Here is an 18,421-nt window from a genome sequence, read left to right as displayed (position 1 = left end):
CTTGGTGGCTTTTCTCCGGGTACTCCAGTTTTCTCCAACAGTCCAACATTCCCGAATTGCCGGTAGTGTGTGTGGGCCATGCAATGAATTGCACCCTTTACTGAGTGTACCCCGTCTTGTGGCCTAAGTCTCCTGGGATAGGCTCCAGGCCTTCACGAAAAGCAGCATGGAAGATAAATGAATAACTTTTTTTTTTATTTAGTGTTCTTTACTGTACAGGAGGCAATAAACTATACATTATTTAACAGCCTTCCCTCTTTTCTATGTCACTCTCCTAACACAAAACCCTTTCACACAGTTCAAAGTATTATGGCTAGTTAAAGGATTTTTATTGTTCAGTTTATTTAATCTGTGTGAAGGTGATTCTGTGCTGTGTCAGAGCTGTCAGTCATCAGTGCTCAGTTTAACCTTTACCACAATCCTGTGGGTGTTGATCACAAAGCAGCAGAAACAACTGTGAAGAGTGTTGTAACAACCATTCAGATTTTTTACAATTATTTTAGAAAGTGGAAAGATACCATGCATGCAGTGCAGTTACAGCCCTTTTTATCCTCATTAAAAATTATATTTGTAATAATTTTCAACACATGTACAAACATTTATATTATATTTAAATATATATTTATTATATTGTTTACACTTAAAGTAAAAAAAGAGAAATCATGAAAGTTGTGGTTCATGTAAAGAATTGTCCTCTCTTGCTGTCACACATGGGACAGGGGGACAGCATGGGCACAAGCTGCCCGCATAAACATTTTCAGCAAATCGTACTACAGTACCTTTTGTGGGACATGATCAGACAGGGCAGTTAACTGGTTGACCTTCCTTGGACCACAAGAAAGAAGAAATTTGTATTTTAGAAAAACTTATTTTGACCTTTTTCACTAACAAAAATGCACCAATCACCAAAAGTAGAAGGTCTTATTTAGGAACAAGGACAAAAGAAGCACTCCACAATTTTGCCTAATGATATTAAAGCATTTCATTTAAAAAAGTCATCAGGTCATGAACGAGCATCCTTTTTATTTTTATTATTATTAATTTAAACCAGCATATATTTATAATGTTTTTGCTCCTCAAGAATTGACCTATAAAGGGACATATGTATATTATAAGCCTTTAAGTAAATAATAGAGAACAAAAGTGGGGAAAGAGGGTATTCATATTTTTGAGTCAATACCTATTTTGTGTAGTTGAACTTATCAATAGTATTTTATTGATTGACATTTTGACCTGTATGCATTGGCACAAATTACATTGCACAAATGACTAAAATGACATTTAAAATGACTGAAAAATGTACATAATTAGTGACAGGTTGACTACATACTTTTAAGGTCCTTCATAAACTTCTTTGTGCTAATCTATCCTTTTCCATTTAAACCAACATTTTTCAGCAAGACTGACATGGCCATTGCAAAATAAATATTTCTTTTCCCAGGTCATTTGTGTGATTTTATTTAGTAGAATTTTACTTAATTTTAATTTTACAAGTGTCCATGTAACCTACTGCCAAAAGCAAACAAGTTTCAGGCAAAGAAGTCCTGGTGTTGTGCATATGAATTTATATTATTATATACACATTTATAGTTTACTCAGTTGATTGTCCTTTAAATTACTTTGTTTTCTGTTGACAGTTCAGTCCACAACACAAAGATTTAAAAGTGAATAAAGACCAACTCTTCAGTTACTTTTAATTACACTGCAAACTTCAAAGACAAAGACATTTTATGTCCTTTTATGGTTTTATTCCTGTACACTCTGCCACAGTTTTACCTAATATATTGTGCAATGTTTAATTTGAATGACTTGTGAGTGGGGAATATGTAAATGCTGATACAGCACTGCACAAGACGAGAGCTGTCAGTCAATTCAGATGTTACCTTTAGTCTGGTTTTAGTCTGTATGATGGAGCAAAGTGCTGTAAATACCTCACCTATATTATTACAGGGTTTTTATTTGTTTGTTTTGAAGATTAACAATTTACAAATGTACAAGCTTTTTAAGTCAGCTGTCTATTTAACAAAAATATGTAGACCAGAATGTACTTAGCAGTAAAGTGTAGTTACAGTAGTAGTACATATAGTAATAGCAGTAGTTGGGAAAATACATGTCTCTGGTCCAGAGGTTCTGTTTAATGATTTCTTTGGTTGTGGGCTCATCACCACTCAACAGTTATGAAGGAAAAAGCAAGAAAACACTTTTACTTAATAACAATTTCCTAATGATAAAACAAAACAGCACATGGCCAGCATGTTTGGCATAAACTACAGTAGCATCCATATTTGAACTATCTTTAAAAATCCATTATGCACTGCATAATTATTCATCACTCAAATTCAGAGGTCTACTGACTTAAACCAAATTTTTAAAGAACAAATGTTAAGATATACACATAAGTCATAAGCATAAGATTTTACAAATTATATAAAAATGCATTGCGAATGATGCATTAGCACACTAAAGATTTAGTTTTGTGTTTGTGACATCCAGTTAGTGAATGGGACTGGAATACTGAAACTAAGAGGGTCCAGCCTTTGCTATAGCCTTTCCATATTCTAGCAATGACAATTTATTTATGCACAAAGTACTTTAAATATAAAACCATAAACAGTGTGTGATCAGGGTGACCTTCTTGGGTGACAAAATATCTTGATGACAAAACAGATTCAGTCCATTTTTTCTTAAGGCAAATTTATTAAAAATAAATAAAGACAAATAAATGGTATTGAAAACATTTTAGTCAAGATTAATTTAATGGTACAGTACATATGATTTAAATTCCCTTTTAACCATTTAAGATAATAAGTACTCGATTCATTCTTGTTAAAAAACAATAAAAACTGAAAAAGTCCTGTACACAATTAGACCTTTAAGCGGCACCAGTAGAGTATGCACTAGTGAGAAATCAATCAATAAAAACAAAGTGAATATGACATGTAATGTTAGCCAGGATATTTGGAATGTACCAATCACAACATAGTGTACACTAGTATGACTACTAGTCATCTATACTTAATATTTAAATAGTTCTTTTTTCATGAAGATTGACATCAGTTTTTAAAAACAAATGATTGGCCCAAATCACTAATGCAGTTATTTGTCCAGGACTGTAAAATAAAACATAGTTGTAAACATATATATATATATATTTTTTTTTTACAAATGGGTAAATGGGTACTTGCAAACAACACAGTAGTGTAGTGTTCCTTTGGAATCGATAGTGAATAGGACTACTAGGTACTACTCTTTACTCAACATATAAAAAGCTTACATATACTATGCCATTAACTGTAAGTGTTCGATGTTTGAATTGGATTCGAAAGATTTTGCATGTTTATGTTAAGTTACAACATAGATGGTGTTTTACTAGTATGTTGATCACAATGTAATCCACAGAGCCTCAACACTTGAAACTGCTTAATTCTATTATTTAAGGTATAAAATTTATTTTATTTTTATTTATTATTTTATTTTATTATTTTTTTTGGGGGGGGCAAGTTTTTGGTGATCTGACCATCATGCCTTAACCTAAACAGTTGTCACATAGGTGAAAGCACACATTTGTCTAGAATACCTTGGTTTGCCAAGGTTGAATTTTTGAATGCTCTGGTGGTTGAATGTGAAGACCTTAGAGCTTTCCTGAGAGAATGGAGTTTATTGTAACATAACAGCAAAGGGCTAAACTACTTTGGAATAAGATTTTCAAAAAGCACATATCGGTGTGATGGTCAGTGACCACATACTTTAGGCCATGTAGTTTATGTTCTATATTTTCAAAAAAAAAGATATCACTATATACTGTATAGACAATACGTATACAATTTGATTTTTCATATGTAAGCCAAGGGGCAAAATTATTTTAACCAGGTTAAAATAACTAGTTCTTTGGATGACTGGTTCCAGTGCAAATATAATTTTTGTAACATGGTATAAGATATCTTCTTTCTTTTTTTTTTTTAAGCCTGTAGACTCCTGGTGGAGCATAGGGCCGCAACAACACCACTCCAGCAGACTTTGTTCTGAGCCATTTTCTTCAGCTGGGTCCACGTCATTCCGGCGGCCTTCACTTGGCTCTTGACAGATCTTCTCCACATCTGTTTAGGTCTCCCCACTTTCCTTTTTTCTTGTCGGTTCCATTCCAATGCTTGCCTTGTGACATTGTTGAATGGTTTTCGAAGTGTATTTTGAAGTGTGTCTTAATTGACCAGGTTCTTGCTGGTTCTCTTCCACAGATCTGTGTTTGAGATCTTCTTAGGCCATCTAATGTTAAGGATGTGCCGCAAGCACTTATTGATGAAACTCTGTATGTTGTTGGTAATGGTGTTGGTTGGTCGCCACATCTCAGATTCCTACAGGAGAACTGCTTTCATGTTGGTGTCAAAGATGCGGATCTTGCCGCGCTGACATAAGGCATTGGAATTCCAGATGGGTCTCAGGGTGTTAAATGCAAGCCTTGCTTTGTTGATCCGGCTCCTAACATCCCTATCTGCATCACTGCTGACTAGGCTTCCTAGATGGACAAAGCGGTCAGTTTCCACCAAGTCTTGTTGTTGATTATTCAGCCGCATCACCGTTTTTTTCTGACGTTGATCTTCAGGCCGATCTTTCCTGCCTCCTCAGCGAGCCGGGTAAGCTTAGACTGTGCATGTTGCTGCATGTGGGACAGAAGGCTGACATCGTCTGCAAAATCCAGGTCCTACAGCTGTTTATTGAGGGTCCACTGAATACCGGTGTTGTTGCCCTCTATAGTTCTTCTCATGATCCAGTCCATGACGATCAGGAAGATTGTTGGTGACAGCATGCAGCCTTGCCTCACTCCGGTTTTCACTGGGAAGTTGTTGGTCAGTTTTCCATTGTGGATGATCTGGCAGGACGAGTCTTCGTATAGCTGTTGGATGATGTTGATGAACCTCTTGTGGGATTCCATAGTGCTGCATCAGTTTCCAAATGGTCCCCCTGTCCACACTGTCAAAAGTTTTTTCAAATTCGACAAAGGTTGTATACAAGGCGGACTGCCATTCGTTGGACTGCTCGTTGATGATGCGCATAGTGGTGATGTGGTATGTGGATGATCTGTCATGTCTAAATCCTGCCTGCTCTGATCTCAGTCTCTTGTCCAGTGCCTTCTTCATTCTTTCCAAGATGGTCAGCACCTTGCTGGGGATGGACAGCAGCATAATTGCCAGTTGCCGCACTAAGATGTGTTACCTTTATGGGGAACTTCACCAGGTACCCAAGCTTCCAGTCGACAGGCCCTTGCTCCTGCTCCCATACCTTTACTAGGAGAGGATGTAGCATCTTCGCTGCTATTGCCGCGTCTGCCTTGAGAACTTCTGAAGGAATGCCATCAGGCCCTGGTGCCTTTCCATTTTTCAAGGACTTGATGGCTTTTGGTGGATTAGTGTTGATACAGAGGGGCTCTTCTGCTGGTGGGATGTCTGGAACTGTTTGTGGTGGTGCCCGAATTAGGATCTCTTCACAATGTTCCACCCATCTTCTTCTTTGTTCCTCGTCACTTGTGATGGTTATCCCATTTTTGTCCTTGACCCGCTTACTTGGGTTGAAACTCTTTCCTGACAAAGTCCGGGTGATCTCATACACTCTCTTCATGTTGTTCTGCTTGGCTGCTGTTTCTGCCTCTTCTGTCATACTGTGCACAAATTGCCTTCTGTCTCGTCTGGCACACTTCTTCACTTCTTTCACCTCCCAATATTGTGCTCTGAGGCCTATTTTCTCATTTTGATCTTCACATCTGTTGATTTTCTGCTTCACCTCCTTCCTCTTCACTATCTTCTCCCTCTTAATTGCCTCTGGCGCCAACAGTAGCGTGACTCCTTGGGTGTGATCGTGGTCCCTTCGTGCCCGGAGTAAATTATGGTTTCACCTGAAGACAGTCTGGTCTGGCTGCTTCCATTCCATTGGGTCTCACATAATCCAAGAACCTTGATGTTGTAATTTCTCATCTCGCTGGCCACCTGAGGTGGCTTACCACTTTAATACAGGGTTCTGATGTTCCAGGTTCCTATCCTGGTCTTGGCCTTGGTCATAAAAAGACTTATCGGCGAGCCGGCTTCCCGAAGGCTTTTACCAGCACACATCATGGGCCCAATGAAGGGGAGTCTTCCCGCCCAGGAAGTTGTTGGGATGTACTTGTTGTTGTTGCAGTTTCTGTAGCATGGCTTTTTTTAAAGGGTGTAATATGTTATAAAAAGGTATAATTATAAGGTAATATGTTTGCAAAAAGTTTTGCAAACAGTTCAAATTATTCATCTTTTATATAAAAAAAATACAGAGTAAAAATATATAATAAAGTAACATTTATGTATTGCAATGTATGTGATTGCTTTTATAGATGGGGATGGCATGGCATTGTTATAGATTTCTTAAATTCCTTAAGGGGAAATATTTTGCAGTACAGCCTAAATACACATAAGGTTAATGTATGACTGCAGCAAAAGATAAAAAAGACAAACAAAAACCCCACCGCAAATTCATACATATCTCAAGCAGCTTTATACTATGTAGACATTTACACTTCATCTAGACTATCATAGATAATCATGATTCGGATGGAGTTTCTATCCACAACAACTAGTGCAAAGATTTTAAATCTCAACAGGTCCTTGGTGATGGCAAACAAAAACCTCTCCAATCATGTCACATTGCTTGCTATGAACCACCCTGCCCCCTCCATACACACACAGACACACACAAACATACAGTTTAAACAAAAAAATGTTTAAACAAAAACATGCTTAGTCCAAACCTCCAAAGTACTGTCCAAGATCTGCAATTACTGAAGTACAGTACCCGTGCAATACAGTGGTTGAAACCTGGGTGTTGTGAATGGGGAGGAGAAAAAATAGTTGACCTGAACTTGTGAGGTAACTTCTCTCAAGCCCATTTTGCACCATAAAGGCTTAAAGTAAGGTTTAAGAGTGCAAGAGTGTGAATTTCTTTTTTTCCTCAGTCTGATTTTCTCAAGCCTTCTGAACAGTGCTGAAATTGAGCAAAGCTCAGGAAAACCTGCTCCAGCGAGATCTGACTCACACAGTAGTCCTCAATGCCATATTTCTCCTTAGCTGCCTCAAGGGTCCCAAAAACCTGACGGGATCAAAAGGTGGTACAAATATGACACATTTTATTAAACATGATGCAAAATTACAGCCAACATACAAACATTATTTCGTAAAGAAAACATGATGTACATATATAGAATAAGAACAGCATGTTCGGGTAAAGTACCTGAGCCCAGGTTAATGTTTTGTCCGTTAAGTGATAATGAACCATTCCCTGGTGTTCATCCTTTAGTAAACTTCCTGTGAACATATAAGTGCAGTAATAACACAGTTGTTAATGTTTACCAGACTAGTTAGCATCAGTTCAATATTAACCCATGGTAAATGTCTACCTCTGTTTTTTACTAACCATATAGTGAACTATGGGCGTCAGGTATTTTGTAGTGTTCTCTATATTATTACTTGTAGTGCACTAAATCCAACAGTGTCTACATCATGTACAAATGTAAAGGGCTTTACCAACCAAAACCCAACAGCAACTTATTAATGTGTATTTCAAATCATAATGGTTTATGCCATGTTGGGTCACGGTGATGTGTTTTAAGTGCACTATCAAATCTAAAATCAGTGTTGTCTCCCCCTCACTGCTACTCTATATAGCACTGTTCTACACACATTAGTATATTAGTGCTATATAGAGAAGTATGCAAGATGCACTCAGTTTTTTTTTTTGTTTTTCATAATTTCATTTAAAATTTGCAACTCTCATGTTATATTGATTCATTACATTGTTGTGAAATATCTCTTGCCTGTTTTGTTATTATTTTCAATGATTACAGCTTACGAAAATCAAAAATCCAGCATCTTAACATATTAGTAGAAATGTTCTAATCTTTTGAGATGTTACACTGTATATAGCAAACAGTACATGAGTGAGTGCATGAGACATTGATGGCAGCCATAGTGTATATCTAGGACACCTACCAGGGAAGGTGCTCTCTATGAAGTCTTTAAAGAGCTGAAGGTCCATCTCCTCTAAATCAGCCTCCATATGGATTTTTGCCAACAATGTGTATCCACTGCCAAATTTGCTCTTTAGATGCTGTGGACTGCCCAGACACTTGAACTGTCCATTGACCATCACAGCCAGTCTAGTGCACAAAGCCTCACACTCCTCCATACTTCAAGCACACACACACAGTTACACAGTCAGAAGTCAGCAGATTATTCAACATCTACAGCTTATTTTAGAGGAAAAATATTTATAGTTGTGTGTTATTTCCACTCATATGGATGTGGTCATAAATGTAAGTTTAAAAAATGTGACAGAACAACTCCTTCCCATACACATCCCAACAAGGTAATACTGTTCGTCTTTTTTATTTCAGTACTGTATATTTTGGCGCATCACTGATGATCTCTCCCAGACCACAAACACCACAGTATTGGCAAAGAAGGCACAACAGTGACACTATCTTCCCTAGTACTGTTGCGCCATTGAGAGCATGCTGACATACTGTATCGTTGTATGGTATGTCAGATGCTCGGCAACAAACAGGAAAAAGAGCTTTCTGTTATTTATTATTTTTATTTTATCTCTATCCTAATTTAAAAAAATATTTCATTTTAAATATCATACAAAATATTTACTTACTCTGCAACTGTATGAAGTAACTATTATAATAACCTAATAATAATGAACAGTAATATTAAGTATAGCCCTCTGAATATGCTGGATATGAACTGGTCAGTCATCTGATACTAAATCTGATTAGTTAAATGACTCTTCTAAGTATTCTTTTTCACCTGATCCACTTGCCAAATCAGATTTATTACAGCTTACTTAGTACTGACTAATAATTGTACCGTACAGTATATGCATATAGATGCATGTAATAACATCATTACTGTACATGTGACTCCAAAATATGTCTGAGGCCCTCTAGTGTCTGGCTGCAGTACAATTTTCAACCCCACACATTCCCATAATAAATGAATGAGACACAGGTCAATTGTTATTTAGAGACACAGGTCAATTGTCAATTGTTGTTTAGTCATTTTAAGTACTGTATTAGATTATTTTGAGGAACGGTGTGTCCTGTCATTTTTATAAGTTGCAAAAATTTAAGCTCTGGACCACTCTGTAGCAAATGCCCTATAGTGTAAACTGGTCTGTTTTCTTTGTTGGTTATGGTTAATTTTTATTGTGGTCAGGGTCACAGTGGATGTGAAAACAAACCCAGGAATTTAACCCTTACAGATGCCAATCTATTACAGGGCACTATGATACTGCGCAGGAAAACTTTGAGTAACCAACTGACCTGTCAGCACATTTTTTGGAAGGTAGGAAGAAACTACAAAACCCAGATAAAACTAATTTAATCTAATTAATGACAACTGTACCATTTGTGTAAAATATATATAAAATATGTGTTAGTATAATTCTCAAATGTCGCCAGTTGGTTATTTTAAGTGTCCAAATGTATTCATCTTGCATAATTAAATATCCATCACAAACTTAACGCTAAATAACTTTACGAATGTTTTAACTGGCCTCCAAATGGCCATCTTTGTGCTTTATCTAAACAATTGTTGATCTAAACAATTACTGTATCTTATTTGGTGCATTTAATACCAGAACTAAGTTTAACAGTGGCTTAAGTGAGGTAATATGGGTATGCTATTTCTAACTTTTTTCTGGGCATGGTGTGTATAATTATATTCAATGGAGCATTGCCTATGTAAAATTTTTAGAGTAAGTAAATGAAGGTGAAAGAAAAGAAAATAAGCTTTAGGAAAAAAAAACATTTTATAGAAAAGATGTCACAGCATTTTGTTATAAATTTAGGATTACGTACAAGAGTTTTTTTTTTTATTTCCTTATCATCATGTTATAGGAATACAATTAATCATTTTTTGTCTTTGTTTCCATTTCTTGTACAGTGAAGAAATCACCTGTGTGAAGTGATAATAATGGCTTTGCCAGATTCTCTGGTGCGCGTGACTGCATCCCAGAGCAAGCGTCTGGCCACAGGGTCCATGCCAGTGGATGGCTCATCCAGGAAGATGACAGGTGGCCCACCAATCAGAGCCATACCTGCACTCAGCTTCCTCTTGTTGCCCCCACTGTATGACAGAAACCATGCAGAAAAACATTCACACAGAACATTAAATGCGATAAGCTCATTTTGTAAGGCAGACCAATGTTTTTTTTTTTGTATTGTATTCAATCAATACGCTCTAAACAGTTCTGATAACACACTTTCTAACTATTCCTTGACTGAAATAGAATTGTTGTTGTCAGAAGTTCATATACAATTATCATGGCAATATTAGGCTTGCTATAATTTACTTACCTTATGATATAACCTATTCAGCAAATTATAGCAAGCCTAATATTGCCATGATAATTGTATATGAACTTCTGACGACAACAACAATTCTATTTCAGTCAGGGCATAATAATCCATTTTGTTACCTAACATCAAAATTATACATACAGCATGCATAATATTTGGTTGCTCCTTTGCAAGCTACAGCTTTATCTTAATACCTGTAACTGCGGACCAGTTTGTCAGCATGTGGCTCCAGTAGCAATGAGCGGAGCACATTCTCCACACACGCAAACACATATTTCTCTGGGATTCCTCTAAGCCTTGCATACATGCTGAGAGTCTCCCGGCCAGTCATGTGATCCAGCACAGCATCAAACTGAGGACAGTAGCCAATCCGCTGCTGTACCTGTATGTCATGGTTACAATAAAAGCAGAAAAAATTAACCAGCACCTTCTGACAAACATACTGCACCTACTAGTACTTATGTCTAAAAATGCATTCCAATTTTCTTTAGAGACAATATTTTTTATTGTATTATATAATATATGCAAAATTGTGAACCAATGTCTGACCTTTTTTACATCCCGAAGAATACTGTAGCCATCGATGAAAGCGTCTCCTGCAGTCACAGTCTCATCCCCAGTCAGCATTTTAAACGTAGTTGTCTTTCCAGCGCCATTAAAACCTAGCAGGCCAAAGCATTCACCCTTTCCCACAGCCAGGGACAAGCGGTCCACTGCCAGCAGAGACTGACTCCCTGGGTACACCTATTCACACAGTAACACACCTTACTCTAAAAGCCGACCTAAGTATGACAATGTAAATAAGAGACAAGGTAAATTTATACTGTTGAAAATGTGCACATGTACAGAGGCTAACATCACTCCGAAACATCTCTCTCAAGATTTTTGAAGAGTTGTAACCAGCAAGCAAATTGGGGCTAAACTAATTTTAATTTAAACATGTACTGTGTATGCTGGTGTTTTAAAAGATAAAATAATAAATCAAATTTTGAACCCTGTACAAAACCATTCTGTGATATTGTGCATCATGGTAATATGGAATTTTAACAGTACCAGTGCAGGCAAGTGACAAATATAAAGGCAACAAATTAAGACAAATAGATAATAAAAAGAAAAGAAAATCATAATATGCAAAAAAAAAAAAAATCTTATTTTGTCCCTTTTACACTAGATATTCCCTCAGGTGTTGTTTTGATAGTGGGGGTGTAGGGGGCTGTCTAAAAGCCTGGTTTTTGTCTGGACGTTGGTTCAAAATTTCCTACCAGTGTTCACCTGGACTGAAATCTAGTGAGTAAATCAGAGTATATAATTTCCATTATTTCCATAATTATCAAAACATTCAGTGAGCCATCATGCCTAGCTGATTATGGCAGTGTCATTGCAATTAATGACCACAAATTTACCCTTTAAATGTCACCTATCCTATCATTCACAGAATAAAATTATCTCCCTTCATTTCACAAGCACCGCGATAAAAACTTTTAAGTAATCTTCTCACCTAAGTGGGTTCACATAATCTTTAAATTCAAATTTTGCTAAATATGCAAAAAAGAGAAAAACAAAAGCCAAAGGTACGTTTTCTGTTTGACAAATGGCTTGTTCTATGAATCATGTTAGAAAATAAAGTTGAAAATAGTGTACTGTAGGTGCTGCTTTTGTTTTAAACATTTTAGTCCATGCTCATCAAGAGCCTCCTTTACCTAAAGGCCTTGAAATTGTTTTACTGTAGCTCTCCAGGATTGTTGATGCTCATTTACATATTAACACAAAAAGAGAAATGCAGGTTAACTGATACCTTTGTAAGTTCTTGCAGAATGAGAGGACTGCCCACCATGGACTCCACCACAGGCTGGCATTCCAGAACCCTCTTTCTCTCATCAGCCACGTCTCTGTCTTCAGGTTGAAGGGCTTCATCTTTGACCAGCTTACCCTTGGACATAAAAATAGATTTGTGTGAATCCACGCACCATGTATAAATTCAGCCTTAGAACACCTTACATTTGACATGCATTTAGGCATATTAAAGATTAGTAAATTTTTCTGTCTAAATGCATGTCTAAGCCTCTGTACAGCAAAATATTACATGGCCAACTATAAAACATAACTGCTGCTTTCTTTCCTTTGCTCCCACACCTTTTTGCATCTCCTGCAGATGTTGAAGACTGTGCTGATGCACTGGAGCTCGATGACAAAAAGAAGGACAAGGAAAACCACACCTTGGAGGGACATGGCCACCAGGTAGCACCCTACTCCGGGTTCATTCATGGAGAAGTAGTTTAGTTGGTAGGTGATATCTGTAGAAAACCACAAAAATTAAAGCTACAACTTGTAAAGATGTAAAGCAACGATGTAAATAATATGAATAAATACTCTTTTCCCTTAACATCTGGGATAAATCTGGTTGATCACATATTTTTAAAATTAATACAATTCTAATGTGACTTAGAACACTTAACATCAAAATAAATAAAAACTGTGATCCCTGTGACTTTGACAACACCATGGTTGTTACCAGATGATTGTAAAAGTCTAAAATGCTTTTATGCTCAACATGGTTGCAAATAGTGCATATCTGAATTTCTGTCAGCTCAACCTAGTTTGGTCATTCATGTTTTGATCTCTCTCATCAACATCATTTCAGTCCACTAAAAAGATGTTTTTCACACCATTCTGAGAATGTTATGTGTGAAATTCTCAGGAGATCTGCATGTCCAGTGTACAGGTGTTTCTACTAAATGATTGCAATGATTTTAAAATAAACTTATATTCCAACATCGCATGAAAAGACATACCATAGTTCTGATCAAAAGGAAAGTGAATTCTAAAGATTAACATATGATATTAATAGAATATAAGAATGATTAAATATACAAGTAGCTTAGGATATAGCTTAGGCATACAGTATCTGATTTTCCCCCTTTATTTCTAATATATTAAATGCCTTTTGCCATAATGTACAAACACAGAGAATAAAACAGTAACACTTCCTGCTGAGTCATTAGCACTAAACAATATAAAAATAAAACTTACTGTAAATTCTGCAGATTTCCTTAGTTAAGATGTTGGTGGTGCAGAAGCTGATGGTCTCATAGTTTTGGTAGAATTGGCAGAAGGACATGCCGAGGCAGTAGTTGGGGAATAGCATAAATAATTTGTCCAGAAGCCGAGAAAGTGTCTGCAGCTGCAACTCTAAAAACAGTAGCAGAATAAAAAAAGTGATTATAGATACTTAAAACTTTTTTTGTCTAAACTTTTTCAAGTCAGTTGCCAACAGACTCATTGGCATTCTTAACCGAGCCCTCTTTCATTTTTTATTTATACCATTAGCCTGTTTGAAAAACTCTTCTCTTAACCAGGTCCCAGTGTTTTTTGTAGCTGGATACATGTGTATAAGACCGCTTACCAGGAATGCTCATGATAGTGACAGCAAGAAATGTCGCTGTGCCACTGATGATGTTGAAGATGGTGAGGCGTGTGTAGGCAGTAGCAGCACTAGAGAACAGGAAGCTGAGAATATACATGAGTGGAATCACAGCCCAGCCATAAAGCACGAACATGAGCAACACATCCACCAGGTGATTTTCCTCAACAAAGGCTTTCACACCAAACGCACGGAACACCACCTAAACCACAGTGGGGAAAAGTAAACAATGAGCCAGAACATCACGACCACCTGCCTAACATGCTGTTGCCGAAACAATAGTGACCTGCTGAGGCATGAGCCCTACAAGACATATGATCTACAATAATCAAAGTTTCAGCAATTAGACATCAGCAGAAATTCTTCTTATTGTCTGATGGAGCCACTGTGGATCGAGCCGGGTATATAACGCATATGCTCATTTGTCTTAACTTAAACTCTTGACCTTAAACTCTTTGTCACACTGCCTAAATCACTCCATGGCACTGTGTGCAGGCTGAAAAGGATACATTATCTTGCTGAAAGAAGTCTCTCTTATGTTGGGATACCACTTCAATGGAGTGGTGTAACTGGTCCACCACAATGTTTAGGTAACTAGCACACATTAAACTGAGGTCAAGTCGCTGAGGTCTTCAAGCCTGCTCATTTTTCCTGCATCCAACATGTAAATTACAAGACCCGACTATTTGCTTATTACAGTATCTAATGTATTACAGATTCTGACATGCCTTGTTGTTACAAGATGTTCAGTGTTATTTGCTTCATCAGTGATCGATCATAATTCTTTGGCTCATTTATGTAAATACACTACTCACAATAAGTTAAGGATATTGTAAGAGACTTGGTGGATGTCATACATATGGTGTTTGTTTCATTTCAGACATTTTTGGAATGGGAAGGCAATTGTATTGGATTGTGGCATCAATTTCAATCAAGTTCATCATTTAAACAGCCATAAACCCACAACGTCACTTAACGGACGAGCAGTGCCACCTGGCCATGGTGCGCCTTCAGGTCGGTGGCAGGCAGTCAGATCTTGTTTGTGAACTTGGTGTGTCTCAAAATGTCATCAGCAGGCTTGCATCAAGACACAGAACTACTAGCAGAGTTCAGGACAGACCCAGGAGTGGAGCCCCACAAGCGACCATGTGACTTGGACAATGCAGTAGTGGTCTACCGTCATGTGCACAGAAATGGTTGTTGTCAGCATTGCTGGAGAAGGCGAGGTAATTGATACGCTGAGGTCAATATGGTCCCCAGGGTTTGCTTTGGTGGAGGAGGTGCAACATTCTGGACAGGCATCAACAGTCTGGGCAGCCATCAACAGTCAGGGCAAAACAGATTTGGTTATTGTACATGGCTCAGTCACTGCACGTTCTTACCTCAAAGACATCACAGAACCCATCATCATCTCCCAATTTTGCCAGCACACCCCCAACTTTCTGTTCATGGATTACAATGCTCCACCACATCAGGGTAGAATTGTCACAGCTCAACTTCAGGAAGTTGGAGTGCCTCATACGGTATGGCAATCAATGTCCCCTGACCTGAACCCCATGAGACTGGATGATTGTACCCCACCTCCACATGACCTGTCAGAACTGCATGTAGCACTTGAGGAAGAGTGGAATGCATTGCCTCAGAACAACATCATGAGGCTAGTGAGGAGCATGAGACGTCGCTGTCAAGCTGTCATTGCGGCAAATGGTGGAAACACCCTCTACTGACATTGTCAATTTTTCTTATTTGGGGCTATTTAAATTTTTGGGGTAATAAATATTAAACTAATGAAAATGGTGTTTCTTCTCATACATTGTTAGTAAAATTAAAGGGAACTTTTATTTATTTCATTCAAATTCAGAGCAAATAGGAAAAGCACTCATGTAAATAACAATATCCCTAACTTATTGTGAGTAGTGTATTTTAGCATTCAAATAAAGTGTAGGGAAGACAGTATAGTATTAATAATCCTTATGAATATTCAGTATAAGGGCAAGAAATATAACAAAAGGACTTTTGCAAGTGTAAAGTATTTTAATTAACTTTAAATAAAATACTCTACACTTGCATCAATCTCAAACTATTCCATAACATTCCAAGTAAGTAAGACTCAAACATGACAGTTACCTAAGGATCCATGTCCTGCCACATAAATATTTGCACATTTACAAAGATAATGTTATTTTAGCTTTGTAACACAATATCTTGAAGCCGAAATTAATTCATGCATATGAACTCATTTTCACATACAAAGTAGGTGAATGATGTTTTTATGTCTGCCCTCTTCCTTTTTTAGAAGATGTAGAGAGACACTGACCAGCATTAAAAGACAAGGCAGCAAAAAGTTGATCAGGTCCCAGAGCAACGCAGAGAACCAGAAGTTGGAGATGTAGACACCGCTGACCCGCTGTACGTGCTTGGACTTCACAGAGCGTTCCACAACCAGGAGTAGTGCAAAGGTGCTGGCCAAAGATGCCATTCCATACATGAGGTTAATAGCAATGGCAAAGCCAGTCTGACCCCTGAGCAAAAGAAAAAATCAACTATAAAAAGGACAAGAAACTAAAATGACAGATTTAGATTTGAGCTGAAGAAAGTATTGGTTAACTGCTATTTCCAAGTGTTATTACTGGCTGAAAAACTATATTTACATAATACACTGCAAGCACAGGTTTTTTTTGGCAATGACATACAGTATAGTTCAGTTGAAGCTTGGTTAACAAATTAAAGAATTTGGGGCAGAATTAAAACATAAATTTAGTTCCATCATTTGAAGCACCTTTGTCATGTGCTCAGATGGATTTGTCTTCTAGTAAGAACTATTCCATCACCAACACCTGGAATCCACTCAGACTCACTGTGAGAGCTGGCTCTGGGCTATCTCAGACATGTTGCGGGGCATGGGTTTGTTTCCTGTCTGGATGGAAGCATTAGGGCCAGCGAGGAGCCTGTACAGCGCATTATCCACCAGCATAAGCGCAGTAGCCGGTGTGTGGTAGCCTTGGTTGTTGAAGTAGCCAGTGATTTCAGCAAACCTGCTGGTTCGACCCCGAAATGCAGCACCCACCACACAGTGCTCGTTGAAAGCTCCGCCTTCTCTCATAGCATTGTTCAATACATACTCAGAGAAGTCTGGAAAGATAGAACACACTGATTCAACCCTTCTGATTCACTTTTAGTTTTTGCTTACTGCATTCTATTCACAAAGGTCACTATTGTATGTTCATCTCATTTCAAAGATGTTACCAGTTAGATTGGTCACTGGTGTGACTGTCTGGGTAGCAAGTTGGGCAGCATAGGCTTCAGCAAGTGCTGTAGCCAGGGGTCCAGCGTCGGAATCCAGGGCCATTGGCACAGTGGTTTGGCCATAACGGCTGAGTGCTAGGTGAAGTTCCGGCGTTTTGTGTTGTCCAGGGAGTGTTTGGGCCACCACAAGGGCGACTACTGTGAAGATAAGTGGCACTAAAAACTGTGCCACCATCACTTTCCAGTTCCGCCAGCTATACAGTGCCCTCTTCAGGAACATGGCATAGAACTGCTGAATGTACAGCTTAGCCTAATATAGAAGAATTTTGGTTAATAACATAAAGGAAAGAGAGGTCATTCAAAACAGAAACTATATTATTTTATGCTCTTAGACACTGACCCCTGTGTTGAGTTTGATGTTAGAGCAGTCCTCAGAGATCAATGTACCACTATCAGTGAAGTCAGTCACATCAGTCATGCCACTGATACTGCTAGCGTCATCAACTGTCCAGTCATGTGACCTGCGCTCATGCTGGTACTGTAGAGCTGGAAGCTGAATGGCCTGAATGTCTAGACTGGAGTCTACCAGCTTGCCGACCCTGTGCATGCACATACACACAAAGATATAAAACAATCGGGTCAACAAACAACCTAGCTATACCTAACCTTGCAGATGGATTGGGTTACAAATAAAGGAGGAAAATAGAGTGACAGAAAGGCACCTTGTAAATTGCTCCAAGACATTCTATTAATCGTGCTTTTGGCACAATTTACAAATAAAATTTCTGATTCTTGGTCTTTGCTTTATTCCTTATAGAGCAACATGGTCACCTTGTACTGAGACAATATTAATTATCTATTCAAAGCTTCACAATATGTTGAAAAAGGAATAGAAAAGACTGGATAGGACATGTGCAAATAAATTAGATTTGTTACTTTTTCCAGTCCTTTAAGATTCAGGCTGAAATGGACAGGGCTTAAAAAACTTTCTTGAAGCCCTTTCTTGAAGACTTAAGCATCCTGCTAAAGGAATTTTAACATTCAAACATCATAGCACCTTAATAACGTATGATTAGATATACATTTTCAACAGTAGTAGGACAAAAGAAGCTTGTATACCATATGGCCAAAATGTTAGACACTTGACCATCAAGTTGAAAGCAAACAATTTTATGTCTTTGTATGCTGTAGCAGTACAATCTTTGTTCCCTGAACTTTCGTACCATCTTTTATAACAATTAGTAGTGTGACAAAGTCCCTGTGCATGAAACTGCACACCAGTGCCCGACCTCCCTATTGCTCTAGTGGCTGAATGAGCATAAATACACACAACCATGCTCCAAAGCCTAGTAAAATCCCCCAAGAGTCTAGGT

General features: G+C 37.9%; 1 protein-coding gene across 2 annotated transcripts in view; it reads right to left on the bottom strand.

The window, feature by feature from the left end:
- Window positions 1–1,785: 1,785 nt before the first annotated feature.
- The window catches only part of abca3b (ATP-binding cassette, sub-family A (ABC1), member 3b), a 53,573-nt gene continuing 36,937 nt past the window's right edge, over window positions 1,786–18,421 (bottom strand). The window contains exons 18-32 of one of the 2 annotated variants that reach the window (XM_053514355.1): window positions 17,449–17,647; window positions 17,049–17,358; window positions 16,661–16,934; window positions 16,120–16,324; window positions 13,785–14,004; window positions 13,412–13,570; window positions 12,515–12,675; window positions 12,177–12,311; window positions 10,931–11,125; window positions 10,576–10,763; window positions 9,978–10,148; window positions 8,007–8,203; window positions 7,249–7,322; window positions 2,592–7,107; window positions 1,786–2,116 (exon numbers count right to left, since the gene is read on the bottom strand). In XM_053514355.1, coding sequence (XP_053370330.1) covers window positions 6,970–7,107; window positions 7,249–7,322; window positions 8,007–8,203; window positions 9,978–10,148; window positions 10,576–10,763; window positions 10,931–11,125; window positions 12,177–12,311; window positions 12,515–12,675; window positions 13,412–13,570; window positions 13,785–14,004; window positions 16,120–16,324; window positions 16,661–16,934; window positions 17,049–17,358; window positions 17,449–17,647 — 2,626 coding nt within the window. In that variant the 3' untranslated portion in view covers window positions 1,786–2,116; window positions 2,592–6,969. The remainder of the gene's footprint in view (window positions 2,117–2,591; window positions 7,108–7,248; window positions 7,323–8,006; window positions 8,204–9,977; window positions 10,149–10,575; window positions 10,764–10,930; window positions 11,126–12,176; window positions 12,312–12,514; window positions 12,676–13,411; window positions 13,571–13,784; window positions 14,005–16,119; window positions 16,325–16,660; window positions 16,935–17,048; window positions 17,359–17,448; window positions 17,648–18,421) is intronic. The other variant, XM_053514354.1, reaches the window with a different exon arrangement.

Source organism: Clarias gariepinus, chromosome 16 (genome assembly GCF_024256425.1).
Source record: "Clarias gariepinus isolate MV-2021 ecotype Netherlands chromosome 16, CGAR_prim_01v2, whole genome shotgun sequence".
Taxonomy (NCBI): domain Eukaryota; kingdom Metazoa; phylum Chordata; class Actinopteri; order Siluriformes; family Clariidae; genus Clarias; species Clarias gariepinus.
The sequence above is the reverse complement of the archived record's forward strand: the minus strand, read 5'-3'. Positions and strand labels throughout refer to the sequence as shown.